Source organism: Corapipo altera, unplaced genomic scaffold (assembly GCF_003945725.1).
Source record: "Corapipo altera isolate COAL_440 unplaced genomic scaffold, ASM394572v1 100, whole genome shotgun sequence".
Classification (NCBI taxonomy): domain Eukaryota; kingdom Metazoa; phylum Chordata; class Aves; order Passeriformes; family Pipridae; genus Corapipo; species Corapipo altera.
The window spans coordinates 52,990-69,097 of NW_020884952.1; the positions used below are offsets into that span (position 1 = coordinate 52,990).

General features: G+C 42.8%; 2 protein-coding genes across 3 annotated transcripts in view; one reads left to right on the forward strand and one right to left on the reverse strand.

Moving 5' to 3' along the window:
* Nucleotides 1–827, forward strand: part of CSTF3 (cleavage stimulation factor subunit 3) — a 48,460-nt gene extending 47,633 nt beyond the window's left edge. Inside the window, exon 21 of the mRNA XM_027663350.1 lies at nucleotides 114–827. Coding sequence (XP_027519151.1) covers nucleotides 114–316 — 203 coding nt within the window. The 3' untranslated portion in view covers nucleotides 317–827. The remainder of the gene's footprint in view (nucleotides 1–113) is intronic.
* Nucleotides 828–12,673, reverse strand: TCP11L1 (t-complex 11 like 1). Of its 2 annotated transcripts, XM_027663354.1 has the most exons (10): nucleotides 12,507–12,673; nucleotides 9,615–9,747; nucleotides 8,642–8,762; nucleotides 7,722–7,942; nucleotides 6,518–6,654; nucleotides 5,895–6,088; nucleotides 5,377–5,558; nucleotides 4,547–4,719; nucleotides 4,231–4,348; nucleotides 828–3,052 (listed from the first exon to the last, which is right to left on the reverse strand). In XM_027663354.1, the coding sequence occupies exons 1-10, from the start codon at nucleotides 12,658–12,660 to the stop codon at nucleotides 3,034–3,036; spliced, it is 1,452 nt and encodes a 483-aa protein (XP_027519155.1). In that variant the 5' UTR covers nucleotides 12,661–12,673; the 3' UTR covers nucleotides 828–3,033. The 2 variants fall into 2 exon arrangements, with proteins under 2 accessions (XP_027519155.1, XP_027519154.1); XM_027663353.1 differs by having other exon boundaries at nucleotides 828–4,348.
* Between the last annotated feature and the right edge of the window lie 3,435 nt (nucleotides 12,674–16,108).

Here is a 16,108-nt window from a genome sequence, read left to right on the forward strand (position 1 = left end):
ATGTTCCAGAAATCTCCACAACATCTCTCTCTTGGTGTCCCTGTTGGCATTGCTGATTTCTGATCAGGGAATTTAGTTTCACAACTCACATGAATCTGTGCCTCTTTCTAAAGCTGTCGACGAAGCTGTACGGATCATCACCGGCGGCCTGCCAGAAATAGCTGTGGAGGGCAATGGACCTGTGGAAAACAGCACCATCCTCAACAAGGCTGTGAAGAGATCACATGAGGATTCTGATGACGACGAGGAGAAAGGATCCGTAGTTCCCCCTGTACATGACATTTACAGAGCACGACAGCAAAAGAGAATCCGGTGAAACAAGTCTGGGGTTCTGCTGTGACAGACAAAGACTTGCATTGAATCAGTCTCTTAAAAGTCAAGCATTTAAAAGGGACAGCTGCAAACGAAAAAAAAAAAAAAAAAATCCTTGAAAATGGTTTTGTTACTGTGGTGCCTCTTCTTCCATATGGTTCTTGATCTGAAAACAGCCCGAACAACCTTAGAATGTGCTCTGAACAAAACGAGGTTTTCAGAACCTAAAGTGAAAAATGTCAAAACTGTATTTTGTTCTTCGAGGGTGTTCACATCTACCACTTGAAATCTTGTGGGTTTTTTAACAGTTTTATTTTAAAAACTGGATGGCTTATACTTGTGAAGCATTTTTAATTCACATTTTCTGGAAAACAGTTGTTCTCAGTTTGTTCATGTAGTGTACTGCCTTATTGTCCGTTTTTATTTATGGCAGAATGTAAGAAATCTGTTTTGTAGTTGAAAATGGAATAAAAACCAAAAAAAACATTCCTTTAAAATAAAAGGATGTCCATAACTTCATGCCTCATTCTGGTTTTATTCAAACACAACAAGGTACTTCTTAAATATTACTCAGCCACTTCAAAAGCAATGCTAATAAGACCGTCACAGGAAATTGGTCAGAGCATACATATTAGAATTAGCTTGTTTTCCATTTTTCTAGAGGATACAGTACACTTTTGCTTGTAATTCCATGACTGTTTGAAGAAGACAGCACCCTAAGACTAACTCAGTATATGTTTCAAAGGTGGGTTGTCCAGGACCACTGGCTAACACAGGCTGGTCCTGGATACCTGCACCCCTCTTCCACTGTAAGGTACAAAGCTAAATGTCAATAATCAGCTACATCGTTTCACTTGTTATCTTCAAACAAGCTAAAAAAAAAAAAAACACTATATGAGCTTTCAAAGCAGTTTCTGTGTGTACTTGAGCTTTTAACTTGTAATTGGCTATTCAGAATGGCACTCTGATACGATCTTAAGAACCCCCTTGGACTACAGGACATTCAGATACTCGGGAAAGTTCAAGACGTTCCCATCTCCAGCAGCACAGCTGCCTGTGGGTCAGTGCTTCTCTCTGCCAGGGGGAGAAGTGAACCCCGGAAAGGTTCAGGTGGAGGGAGGAACTGGCCTTAGAAATCCTGGAATTCCTTCCTTGCTCTGCTGCTCAGTTGTATCTCCCTATTTCTTTCTGTGAGGATGTAGAGACACTGTTTGTCAGATGCGCTCATAAAAAAAAAAAACCCAACAACTTGGGAAAATCATTAAGGTGATTTGCACTTGTGGGCATTTATTACAGTCCCTTCAGATCTTTACTGTTGGAAGGCCTGCAGCACCCACCCCCAGAGGCATTTGTTCCCACTGTGTGTGCCCCCAGAAGTGAGACTGGAGCCAGAGGAGAGTACTGCACTCTTCTATGGTTCTACAGTTTTTTCCTATATTAAGCCTTAGGATCAAACCCCTCCTGTGAGGAGAGATGGGATTTACTGTATCAACCCTGCGAGCAACACATGAACACTGCTGGCAGCACAATCCCTGCTGCAATGTCAAGACACCTGGACTCTGAATCCCAGACCTGGGAGCAGCCACTGATAATTCAGTCCCCTTCACTCTGCTGTCAGTTATGTTGTTCAAGGGCTTTTCTGAGTGTCTCACTGTCCTGTTGTTCCTCCCCATACCCTCGAGATTGTCCCCTACAGCATCTAACCTTGTGCAGTGTGTGTAAGTCCCAGGGGTTTTAAAGGCAGTTCCTAGGCAATGCTAAAAGATAAAATAACAGCAGCAAAACTGAAAACAGCTTTGTCTTGTTCCTTTGGTTACATCTCCAGCCATAATGGCTCTGGCAGCTCGTTGTTACTCAGACTGTGGAATTAACTTCCACAGCTGCAGAGCTTTCGGCTGCACTGAGAGATGGGTCCTGCAGTAACAACAAAGCCCAGTAAGCAGACACAGCAACCTTGAAGACCTCTCTAATATCCTTTGCTGATCCAAACAATGACACAGACCACACCAAAAGCCTACTCAGAACCCTTTTTGTCTGGCTAACCAACCTACTCATTTCTGAATTGCCAAAGATTCAAAGACATACATTTCACTATCATCTGAGTTTATTTAGCCAAGAGAGAAAAATCTGTCTGAACTGGTAAACTCTTACAGTGTTTGGTGGTTTGCTTTTTTTTCCCTTTGGGGAAAGAGGTTTGTAATCAATGAGAAAAATTTGTTTTAGAGTTGGCATAGGCTAATATAGAAAAAAGGTCTTATTTATCTCGTCTTCCTCCAAAATCAGTGCACCTCCATCCACACTGAGATTTAAAGGAAAACTGGAAAGGGAAGCATCAACACTGATTCATAATCAAGTGCTTCTAGAAGCTCTCTTACTTTGGTTGACTAGTTGATTCATAAATTAACCTGGTGGTTGGCAATAAAAGGGCCCTTTATTTATTTTACATACCTTGTTGGTCAGGTTTTTTTTTCAAAGACATTCTGGCTTGGACAGCTTAGTACTTGGATCACTTACTGTTTATAGCTACAAACTTTGCTTTCCTAAAACCATCAAATATTGATTACTGTAATACACTGCTGTGCTCAACTAGAGGGAAATTTCAGATGCACTTACCTCCCAGCTGAGTCTGAAGCTGCAACGAGGCTGAAAGATCACTGAGCTCTTCTGAGAACACTCATCTACACAACACATAGCTAATGAAATTCAAGGCCTGTAAATATTCTAAGTTCCAAGAACACCTCTACAAAGTGAAAAAAATCTACTGAAAATATTCCCTGTATATTCAAACTAAGTCATTCACCTCTCACACTACATTAAAATCACTTATACTGCCCATAGTGCTCTGCACTTCCTGGCTATTTTTGAAGACATGATTGAATATGCAACTGTCTCCTGTTGTAGTTTTTTTTAAAAAAAAAACCAAACAAACAAGTGAACTTTCCAGCCTGAAGTTTCACACACTTTAAATCCACCTTCTGAAAGTGACACAGATTTACTTTAAAATTAGTATCTCACATAAAAAGGAGGAAACTACTAGCAAAACAAGGTAAGAAACACCACTTTTATCAAAACATTTTAGCTCTTCCCTTCTTAAGTCTTTACAAGAGATAAATACAGCTGCAATCTATAAGATTGCCACCTTTGTAAGAACTGTACATAGCAGAGGACAGTTACCCAATAACCAGAAAATTTACTACAAAAATATATTATGTTTTGTAACATCTGCAGGTAAACAGCAAAAAAATGCTATTAAAAATGCAGTAAAATGCAGAAAAAACTAGTAGCCTACCATAGTGACCATAATGTTACAATAAAGTGCTGTTTGGGTTGGTTTTGTGTCTGTTGAAGTTCCTCATCTAGAATTTTAGCTTTCTTAATTCTTTAAAGTAATATTTTTTTAAAACCATATCACCCCTTCTGGGAAGAACCATTGCTAAACTGCTCTGGATTAATTAAACTAAATTCACTGTAAATTAAGAGTTAAATGCCCTAATATGAGCCACTTAAATACGAAGTTTTGTTCTTAAACCTGCCCTACCTAGAATCAGCTCCAAAATGTAAAAATTACAGCCAGAAAACGACCATGATATTCCCCCCTAGGTTGCATCCTTACATTAAAAATGCATCTCTCATCATTTGCTTCAGAACCCCTTCTGCACCTCGTGTATTTCCTTCATCAACCATCGCTCGTGAATTAGAAGGAACCAGTATTTACACGGAAAGCTGTTTTCCTAGACAAATATTGGTACAATTTTTATTTAATAGCTGACAATACCGTATTGGTAGCACACAAACTGGGTTTATGACTCTTCTGGCTTCCCTACAAGTCGGGATTCTTCCTTAGTCAGTATTTTGCCAAGGACTGCATCGTAGTAAGGGCTGAAGACCATTTTGTTGTAGTTGACGAGACGAACGTACTTGGCAGCAACCTCTTCCAGCTCTCTCTGGATGGGGCCTAACCCTCCAGGGATAGCAGGTAGTGTTTTCTGGTGACTGGGTGCAAGATAATTCTCCAGAAACTTTTGAATTCGAGAATCTGGAAAAAAATGGGGTTTGGTTTGTTTTCAAAAGAGAGGGTCCGTTAGAAATGGTGTAATCTCACGTAAAATGCAACAGGCCTCTGAAACACAGTCAAGTAATCTGAGACATGAAATGGGAAGCCCAGCACGACCCCCCCCCCCCCCCGCTACACAGAGAATGGTCACAGGAGAGCAGAGCAGCAGTGCAGACGTACCTATGAGCCTGCAGATGGTGTTATCTGGATTGGCCACTGCTTGGATCTGCCCTTTAAGCACAGTCTCTCTCTCTGCTGAGAACGGTGTAAAGCCATGCTGGGAAAGGCAGCTGTTCACTTCAGCACACACCTTCTCCCCGATGGTGGCCAGAGATTCCTTCAGATTAAAGGAGCTACAGAATGTGGAGCAGAGTATTACTGAACCAGATATTTACTTTTTTTTCTCACCTTTTGAAAATAAACCTTTCAATTAGAGTTGCCTTATTTACCAAATGCAATGGAAAAAGCATAATGCAGACAAAAGCCAGAATTATAAAGAATAGTACCTTTTAGAGATGTATGAAAAATAAAGCTGACCTCCAAACCAAGGAAGTAGGAGAGCATTAGAGACTTCCAGCCTGAACAATCCATACACCCAAGAGCTGACTTTCTGCCTGCAGACAGCTCTGGCTAACGCCAAACCAGTCACCAACCCTTGTGTGTACAGCAATCACTCTAAATCTGCAGTGTGCCACACTCAGGTTCTTGCAGGAGCCCGGCCCAAACCAAGGGCAGGGTTAGCTGCTGGCAGCCTCATGTGCCAGCCTGGCATCATAAAAGCACACTGGAAAAGGAGTGTGTACATTTCATAAAAGAGCAGAGCAAGAAAAGACAACTCCAAGTGAGCGAGCTGAAACAAAACTGTCAGCCTGGCTTCTTAGAAAGCCCTCAGCACCTTCTCTGCATATCCTGCAGTCCAGGAGGAGACAGAGAGGTTTACACTGGTTATTTACCAGGGTGAAAACAGAGCTACACCTGCCCCTGTGTGACCAGGACCATTCCATACTCACGGAAGATGCGTTCCCGTCAGCAGCACCTTGACAATGGTTTTGATTTTCTCCGCAAATCCAGGCACATCAACAAGTGCTGGGCCTGCTGCACTGAACGTGACCAGGAGCACTGTCCCAACCAGGAGGAGTTGCTCCAGCTCCAGCTGTATTTCCAGGAAGCGGGTCTGGTCCATGAGCACTGTCTGTAATGAGTGAGGAAGCCAGCACAGGACGGGGTCAGTTTGCTGGGCCGGGAAGGGACACTGGGATGCAACAGAAAAGGTACGACAATGACACAGGGAAGAGCAAGATGCTCAGCAGGACAGCACCAGGAGTGAAATGAAAAGCATTAACCCCTCCTCTCCAACTAAGCAGGTGTCAGAACCGAAAGAGAAGTAGTACAAGAAGCTCCCAATGAAGAGATAAATGTTTCAGTATTGCACTTGTCACAAGGCTACAAATCCGAACAGCTTCTGTTATGTCCCAGAAACAGAAGAGCGGAACAAGCACAGCACCCATTTTTTTTGTTAAATACTTACTTCTGGAAAAGGCCTGTTCACATGATCCCACTTTAGGAGCTTCAGATAGGCCTGATTTTGTACAGCAGTGAAGCACAAGGTGGAGGTTCCACCAGTAGCACCATCATTAGAGTGGGGAGGCAACATTTCATGTCCCAGTTTTGCAAGATCATCCGCTGCTTCTTGCAACCACTTTGTGACAAGGTCTAAAGAATCTGGAGGAGCAAGGGGAAAAAAATCTTGTTAGGAAAATCCCCTCTCAAAGTTAGGTTTTTCCACCAATAATTTCCAAACAAGCCCATTAGTTACTATGACTAATACCCACGATATCAATTGATGACATGCATTTCGTTTATTGCCTCAAGCAGAACATCTAAAACAAAACCACACAGCTACAGGAAATCAGAGGTGAGATGATGCTGGGTAATCATGCCCTACACTGTATTGAGATTAAACTGGACTCCAGTGCACTAAGTGCAGAACTACAGTTCTGGCAGATTTTTTCTAACCACAGTTTTGGGGCACGAGCTGTCATTTACCATATGAACTTATAAAAATATCTGGGTTTTTTTCATGTTCTACAAGCAAAGACACGCAGTTTACTAGGAGGTCAGAGGGGAAGAAAGAAAGGAACAAAGTCATACTTGGCTGTTTCTCAAGAAACTCCTGAAACTTCTTTCTTTCATATTCAGCAGACTGCTGCATTAATTTTGGCCTAATACTACTGACAGCGAAGTTTGCCATATCCATTTTCATTAGGTCTAATACAGAGAAAATGGCTCTAAACAAACAAACAGAAAAAGTTATTCAAGGCTGCAGATGTTTCAGAGGTGCTGTTCACAAGATTTATTACAGACTGTCTAAGGAAAGAGCAAAAACATGCATGGGAAACAGTAACAGGGTGCTTAACCATTTAAAAGCATGAGACAGAGAGAAAGCTTGAGCAAGCATGTACATGCATGCATGTGCCTCTTCCAAGTAGGAAAGAAATCTTGCTCTCCTGTAAAAAAGCCTCCATGGAATTAACTTCACTAGCTCCATAGATTACATCTCCCAGGATGTGCAGTGCTGTATCTTGAATATATAAAAAGCCATCTGGGTTTCCAAGCTTGCATGCTCTCTCTGTTGGCAGCCTAGAAAGCCAACCTCAGTGGGAAGTGAATAATCAGACCCAAGGGAAAAAAAAGAAAAGAAAAAAACAAACACAAAAAACCCCCACCAAATAACAACATCTTAATTTCAAAACAACCTAATTCCTGCTGGCCATAATTCTGCCAAGTCAACCCTGAACTCTTGGAAGCTTTGCAAAATAGAAAACAGCAAGGTTAGTGAAACTTCTAACTATTGAGACCTTGAGCTGAGAACATGGTGACAGAGCAGAAGCCCTGATGCTCCCAGATGTGGGTACAACACACTCCCTTTAGAACTGACAGGACTTTATACAGGGAGTGGGGTAAAGAGAGCTCAAACTGGTTGGAAACCAGTAGTACTTTTTTCCTATACTCCTGTGGGCTTTTTTTCTCCTTTTGCTGTTGATGTTAATTTTTGATACAAACTGACTCTTCACCTGCTGTCTTGAGGCTTATATGCATTTGGCATTTAAGAAAATGTCCTTCACTGACATGCAGGAGCCAGACAAATACCCCAACTCACCAGAACAGAGATGGTCCTTGTTAATGACTCCTGGAGCATCTCTCCCCTTCACACCCACAGCTGTTTCCCTTTCCCTAGTACTCTTTTTTTTCCTAGGAGCTGTAGGTTGCCCTGCTGGACCCCCCTCCTTCCCCCCCTCACATCTAAAACTATTTAAGGGACTCTGAACATGACTAATAAACACCATTTCAGTACCTGAACAGAGGAACTATTTCATGAATATCATTCAGTTTCTTAATTTCTTCATCTCGAGCTGGAGCACAGAGAGTCCCCATCATCCCAATAACAAATTTGACCAACTTAGAAATGTCAAGGGCCCCGTTTTCTGCCTCCTGTTTTATCAAATCCAGATCAAGAACTTCTGTAATCTGGTTTCTCAGTCTAGTATGACCAGGTAACAAGAAAGACAGGAGATTCTGAAATGGAAGGTTTTTAACAGTGCATTAGTTCTACATATCAAAGAGCACAAGGATCAAAACCACTTCTTACAGAGTCATAGAATCACAGAATGGTTTGGGTTGAAGGGACCCTAAAGATCATTTGGTTCCAAGCCCCCTGCCATGGGCAGGGGCACCTCCCACTAGACCATGTTGCTCAATGCCTCATCCAACCTGGCCTTGGACACTTCAAGGGATGGGGCATATTCTTATTTAAATTAATTGTCCTTTAAAAGTAGAATTTCTCTTTTTTTTTTTTAACCAACCACTCACCAACTCCAGATGTTTTACCTTGTTCTGTGTGATACTGAAGTCACTAAGTGGTAAATACTCTATGGCACAGATCATACTTCAGACTATTGTGCTTAGTTTTATCAGCCCAGTGTTGGGGCATCCCATTGATTCCATAACTAATACCACTGCCATAACATGAAGGAAGCTTGGAATTATGAAACTGGTATTACTTACCTTTTAATCATCTTACATGGGTTTGCATTTGGCTTTAAATTCAAATTTCTCCTCTGGGGTTATACAACTTATATATGTTCACAGACAATGATACAGTAATGAAAAAGAACAAGAGTCTTTTATGAAAAGCCAAGCTTCGACCACTTTTGCTCATTCATATCAATGCACTACTCCAATTCAATAATTTACCTTGGTATCACATCATCTTACCTCTTTAATTTCTCCCAACAGTTTAATTGCATGATCATATGTTGGTGGATCTTCCTTTAATTGAGCTTCCAGACAATCCCAGAAAGCTTTATGCACAATGTCTCTTACTTTCTTTTCCAAGCTGTGGGGTAAACATGACCAGTTAGAAAGAATGATACTTGTCTCTGCACCACCTTACAAAGATAACCTACAGCTCCTGAGGAAGAGCACGTAATAATATGAATATAATGTAATAATGAATATATGATGATTAACAGAGAAGGGATCTGTCATTTTATGTTACTTGGAAAAGCAAGAAAAACTGGATGCAGGATTTGGAATGGCTCATGTCCTAATAAAGGGTTACACACAAGCAAAGCTGGCTACAAATTAAAGTACTTGAAAATTCATCCTATGCTACACCTAAACTAGACAACTAAAATAAATTAAAAAATAAATCACAAAAATTACAGTGTGTCTTCAAAAGACCAGTATTCATGTTCCTTTTAAAGGTCTCACTTAGTAAACCTAACAGAAATGAAGTAACTTCCCTGACACAAAAGCTTCTGTGTTTCAGTGCATAAATATTGCAACTACTCTGAGATAAGGGCCCAGATCAGTTTGTGTAAAAAAATAGACAAATTCCACTGCTTCAGTACCAGTTCCTAATTCAAAATGCTGCAGTCACACTGGGCTATGTGGGAGACTGCAGCCTGACTCCTGGGACAAGAAACCACAGCAGACTGGGATTTGTCCCACAGTTGCTCCAAGAGATTCACCTTTCATGCTCACACATATATCTGGGCAGCAGAACTGCACTTTTACCAACTTCTTCTTTCATTGTTTCCTGCTCCCTATCAGGCACTGCCAGACAAGATACCAGCCAGAGCCTTCACCTGATCCCCCAGAGCTGCTCTGCAGTTCTACAGATGCAAACTTTATCTGTAGATATATATAGAGATATTTTAATAGATATATTAGGTAACAATCTTACCTGTGTTCTGGTAATTCAGCTGGTTTAATCTGGAAGTCTCCATTGACAACAATCTCATGGGCTAATGCCATGTTGGTGACTCCCTTGGCTGTTTCCATGAGCTCTTCTATGGACACAGGCCGAGGAGGACTGGCTGCAACACGAATTACACTGTCAGACAGTTCTCTACAAAAGCCTGCAGAAAATAAAGTCTGCTAAGACTTTTGGACCCTTTCCACCTTACTGACAGTACAGAGGGTCAAATGGCAGTGTCACCTGAAGATTCTTTGCCTTCCCTTCCTTTCCCATCTGGTGGATGACACAGGTTTGGAGTATTACAGAAAACAAAGGAGCGAGTCCCAGTTGATATTCAGGGCTCAGAACTTGCTTCCAAGTTCTATCAAGCTCTTTCAAGAACCATGCCCAAACAAAACCCCACACCCAAACCAATACTTCTTTATGAAGGATTAATAGCATCTTATCATCTTTCTCCATAGTGTAGGAAGAAATAATTAAAATTACCAGCATTTTCACCACACTATTTCCACAAGTATAGTGTAGACGTTGCCATTTCAATTTTACATTTTTCAGGGAAATTATGTCATCTTTAAAGCAGCCAGCAAACAAATCACAAAAGTGTTAAGCAGTAACACACCAGTAGCTAATTATCCTCATTACTTCCAGTGCAACTGGCACTCCTCCAAACTCTTCTTTTCCCCCAGAGGCCACCATCCAAGCAACAAAGGATGTCAAGACCTACTCCCAGCTCCAATGCCTAAGACCTCTTTCCCTGGTAGGCATTTGGGACTGACCAGGATGGACCAGCAGCTTCAAACTGGGCCCTGGGGCACATAAGTGAGTAGCAGGAAGCACCAAACATTTTAAAAACAGGATGGTTTTCATTAGGAAGGAGATAAAGGTAGTGACTGACTGTGGAAATCTAGCAGGTAGAAGGCAGACAATTCAAAAAACTTAATTTGCTTCCTGGATGTACTGGGAATCACGGCTCCTAATAGTTCTGGGCTACAAAACATCCTCCTGGGCCACCAGTGGCATTGCTGTAGTGCAGGAAGTGTCACAGCCCTAAAAACAAGTCAACAGAAAGGCAGAGGAGGTGCCAGAAGGTGCCAAGGTAACTCTGGTTTACGGGAGTAATCCCATCTCACTGAAGCCACCTGAGAGCACTGATTCTTTGTGGTGAAGGGTCCTCCCTGCTGGGCAGTGTCAGTGCACACAGTGTGTGTGGGGGCCCTGCAATGCACTCCCAAAAGTCAGGAGAAGCACCACAGCTCTTCCCTGGTCCAGGTATTTGAGAAAAAGGAGAAAGGTAGGTCATTAGTGTCCTCAGGTGAGGCAGGCAGGAATGGCAAGGTTCACCCTGGCTCCTCCAGAAGACACCTTGTGGAGTGGAATGGGGGAAAGAGCCACAGCAGAATTGCCCCAATGGATCCATTCCTCTCTGTATATCATTCACTTCAATTACAGTCCAGGCACAGGAGCAACACACCAATCCCAAAATGAAAGAAATGAACCAGGGATCTTCATAGGCTGGGCTCACTGAGATATGTTTTAGGCAAACTATTATGACAGTCTCATTTGATAACCCACGCTGATTTGACTCAGGAAATTACATAGAAAAGGTCTTTTAAAAGTAACTGTCCATCACTTGTCTGCCACTCAGAGCTCTTCTGAGTATACACAGTGTGGTTCCAACATGCTAATTTTTCATTAATATCTTGCTCTTCTCCTGCAGCCCTCCAAAATCCTTGTTTCCTTCTGCTTGGAGCTTAATGTTGCAGGGTGACTCCGGGAACACAGCAAGGATTGATATTCTGAGAAGCACTAGCAGACAGCAAAGTTCACAGCTGAATGAGAGTGCTCTTGTCCCACTGCCAAATGACTTCACTCCAGCAGTGGGTGCACTAAAAGCCAAGACTCTCATTTGCCACAGAACACTCTTAAATCACATCATCTGCTCCCTTAAACAAGGCAAGGGCTTGAAACCAACCACTTCTTTGTGGTATAATGCAGTGCAAGACTGTGCTATGCTTTTTACTTTCACGTGTTCAGAGCCTCTCTCCACACATACATCCCATTTTGTCAGGCAACCAGCAGGGCATAAGAACATTAACTCCCTCAGAACATCTCTTCTGTGTAACATGACACTAAACACACTACTAAACCTCAAGTGATAATGAACTCCATTAAAAAAACAAACAAAAAAATACAACAAACAAAATGTTACAGGCTGAGACACTCACTCCAGAAATTTAGAACTAGTTATCTGAGCACTTCTGCCTCTTTGAAATGAATCCCTGGAGCCAGAAAACCTCCCCTTGGTTTCATCTATAGATTTGCCAGGAATATTTGGTAGCCATGTTGCATCCAGTTCCTCATGTTAAAAGCAGAATGACAAGGAAAAATATGCCTTAGGAATAAGCTTAAAATACGCAGTCCTGCTTGATACTAGTATTAGGATAAAATATACAACTTTCCATCTATACTGTGAGGGGGATGACAGGACATTCCTTTGTTGATAACAGCCTTCCTTGCCCTGCAGTGGAAACAGAGGCTGCAACAATCCAGAAGGTTCAGCTGATAAGGCAAACAGCAGCAGCTGTAGCTGGAACACCCCAGGATGGTGCTTTACCCCTTCCATGAGCACAGACACATCAGGGTATTTAAGATACATGGGGATCAGAGCAACATGGTCACTGTGTATAATTAAGTACTAGAAGAAATGGGGAAAAGGGTGTTGCAAACAGTTTCAGAGCAAACCATCAGGAGTCACACTATATTTAACTGCAAGATAGTCAAACTTGCACAGAATGGTATGAAACATTAGGATTGCCTCCACCAAAACCTAGAGATTTTTTTTTTAAATTATATTTCATATAAAGCAGTCTTGCTTACACTTGGGTGTGTCATCTCTGTGTGACCCTGGAGCGCTCTGCCGGATCCTTTTTCGGACAGACTGATCCGGGTTGTCCGAGTTCTCCTCTTGACCATCCACCAAACCACTCAGCCTTTCTTCACTTGAGTGTAGCTTGTCAGGATTCTGAGACATTTTCAGTTGGTTCCTTACAAAAAAAGAAAAAAACACGGAAAAGGGAATGAATAGGCATTTTATGACATGGCTGAGTGGGAAAACATCACCAGGAGTTCTCCTGATTAAGAAAAAAAATAAGAATTAAAGAATTCTTATGAGGAATTATATGATGTCATCCCTAGAATGGCAGGAGACCTGGACTCAGTGACTCACTTCCCATCTCCCACCAAATGGGATGCTTTCAACACAGCTACCATTTATTAATCTGCATTCCTACTAAGTTCTCAAAAATCTGAAACTGCTCCCTTTTGCCATAATGATACAGACGAGAGAGAAAAAGATATTTAGTTCTCTTTCTTAGCATTGCTTCTGAGAGAGCAGTGAAAAGGACCTTCAGAACAGTATTACAGAAATGTTTTACAAAAAGTTTATGTCAAATGAGATGTTTCCTCACTACACAGCAACAAGCCTTCCTCAACATAACATACTCCTGTTGAGTAGATCCATATGATCTACCCCAACTCCTCAGAACTTAAAAGCTTTCGCTCTGAGCCATCCAAAAACATTAAGGAGCAGGAAAAGGACTAGAGAGAAATCAATATAAAATTCTACTCCCGTATTTTCATTCCATGCAAGAGTCATGATTTATGCATAAAATTTCAGGGGGTTTTAATAAAGACAGTAAAGAGTAGTTATTGTATTTAAAATATTAGTTTATTACATTAATTTTTTATTACATTACCAAAATATTTATATTACATCACAGACACATGCAGTGTAGCCAAAGTTATAATGAAAAAATTACCATAAGAAAAGCAAGTCTCACCAGTCATTATCTTCACTTATTTCACACTCAGATTTCCCTCTGGAGAATGCAATTTGTACATCCACCATGAAAACTGTCATGCAGGAAGCTCCTGTTAAGACTTCAGTTTTACAGAGATCTGTTAGAGAGCATATGATGTCTCTAACTCAATTAAATAGCCTGGATGTTCTGTGAAGTGGGAGTCAGAAGGAGTCTGCCTTTCAAAATAAAAGAAAGCTTCTGGAAAAACTTCCTCTTTCCCCTGGTATCCCACCATCCCCACTTTCAAAATTTGAAAGAAACAAGCTCTGAGCAAGAGATTCACCCTCCAGAGGCACCTCACAGCTACTAGGAGAAAATACTTGCAGCACCAAAGAGGATGCAGCAGAAGCAAGCAACAGAGCAGAAATATAAAATGCACACTGAGACTTTTTTATTTTCATACAGCAGCTGTAATAACCAACTCTGCTCCATCAGTGCTTAAATTGACTGCACCAGTGGGATTCTACAGGACAGCTGGAAAGCTCAGTGCATGTAAGAAACAGCTTTGTTCCACAGCAGTGACTCAGGATCATCATCTTGCTTGATGCATGAGAGACAACAGCATGCAACACTTGCCCACAGCACTGTGTGATTTCTATTTTAGAAAAGGAAACAGCACAAAAAGCATGGGATAAATTACATGGGAAAACCAAGGCATCAGTACAGGTATTGTTAGAATCATACACTGGCCTACAGCTGGAACAGAGTCACTGATGTCCCTGCTCCAAATGCTTGACTATGTCCCTCTTCACACACACAAAGGCTGGGACATGGAAGGGTTGATCTGTGCACAGCTGCAGCCACATTGCCACCCTCTGAACCAAGGCAGAGAGAGCCTCCAGCTGCGTGTAACTGCAGGCATCCCACCCAGCAAGGAACTGGGAAACCAGTGGGAAACCAGTGACACACTCCAGGAGAAGTGGATCTCCCATCTGGGTGACAGAAGGTCTGTTACTGCAAATACTCCACCAGCAGGAGGATGAGGAGCTCTGTTAATAAAGGAGTTGTTCACAAAGAAGATCATAGCAAAAAGTTGCAATATAAAATAAAAACCAGGACTGGTTAGACAAAGGAGGGAGGCCTGTTGTTGAATTTGGCTGGGATAAAAGCATTATCATAAAGGCTTCCACATTCATTCCACCAGACTAGACAGCCATGCTTCCTATCCGGTCTCATCCACAAAGCATCCTCCTGAAGTCAAAATCTGAACCACAAAGATGACTCAACCAAAACACACTTAAGTCTTTAAAGCACATAACACTTCCTAGTGCCTCTCAATCTCTCACTGCACTTTAGGCTCACTATGCTGAGAAAAGCAGGGAAATATAATATACCTTACTTACAGACAGGAAATCGAGGTGTAAGTGAAGTTGCCTGAGGACTCACAGAAGATAAATGACAGGGATAAGATGACAATCAGTCTCATGACTGCTACCCCCAGCTTTGCCCACCAGGCCATCATTCCTACCATGCAGACTACATCCCATAAAATGGCAGCTCAAGAGTTACAGCCTCAAACCCAAAAGTTTCATTTAATTACCATTTGTTTAAAAAAAGTCCTATTTCAGCTGCGGAAGGCAGGTACAAGAACTCCTGGGCCATTCTACCAAGTGACTGTTCAGCAGATGAGTTAAAAAGGCACACTTGTTGGTTTAGTTGTTTAGTTTGCAATAGCCTACTCTTTTCTGCTGGATTACTGCTATTATTTGCCAGACCACATCTAGAACATATCCTCTTTCCACTGGGTAAATAAGCTCGACAATACCTCTTCCAGAAGCACAATCATCATCTTTCCTTTCACACAAACAATTCTGCCTCTTAATGGAGCAAAGTCTACTTCTTGGCACTTTCATTTATTTTTAATAAAAACAGAAACACAGGAGAAAAACCCAACAGATTAAAATTTAAACAAAACATTTTTCCACTGGCTCTTTTCGCTAAAGGTGCATCAGATGCACACCAGCACTACATAAATTTCACTCTGCTTCCATGGAGCACACCTTGACCAAGGTTGAAGCAGTTCCTTCTCACCACCAGCGCTGCCCCACTGCTCTGCAGGAGTCAGCACTTGACAGCTGCCCTGACCCTGAGGGCTGCCCTGCCTCAGGCTTCATTCCAGCGCTGAGCTCTCTCTCTGTTCACCTGCCACATCGCAGCCTACTTTCCCTTGTAACCCAGCAAAAGGCGAGCTGCAGCCCCGTCCGCCTTCCAAATGACAAGGGATGCCTGTGAAATTCCGCAGTTTCCCCCTCCGCAGCCCGTTCCGCGCGAGGCCCTCCCGGGTCCCTCCCAGCGCCATTCCCGAGGGAGCACACGGGGCGCCGTCCCCATCCCACCCCGCCCGCCGGCAGCAGCGGCAGCAGCGGCTGCAGCCCCGGCCAGGACACGGCTCTTCCCAGCGCCGCTGCCGAGGCTCATCAATGGGCCACGGGGGAAAGCGAGCCCGGGGCGGGCTGTGGGATGCGCAGGGAGCACGGGGATGCGGTGCCGAGCTCACCCAGCCGAGCTCACCCAGCCGAGCTCAGCCCGCGGCCCCGGCTCAGCCCTGCCCGGCCGGGCCCGGAGCTGCCGCGGCGCCCCATCGGCGGTGCCGGGCCCGGGCCCTGCTCACCGCCCCCC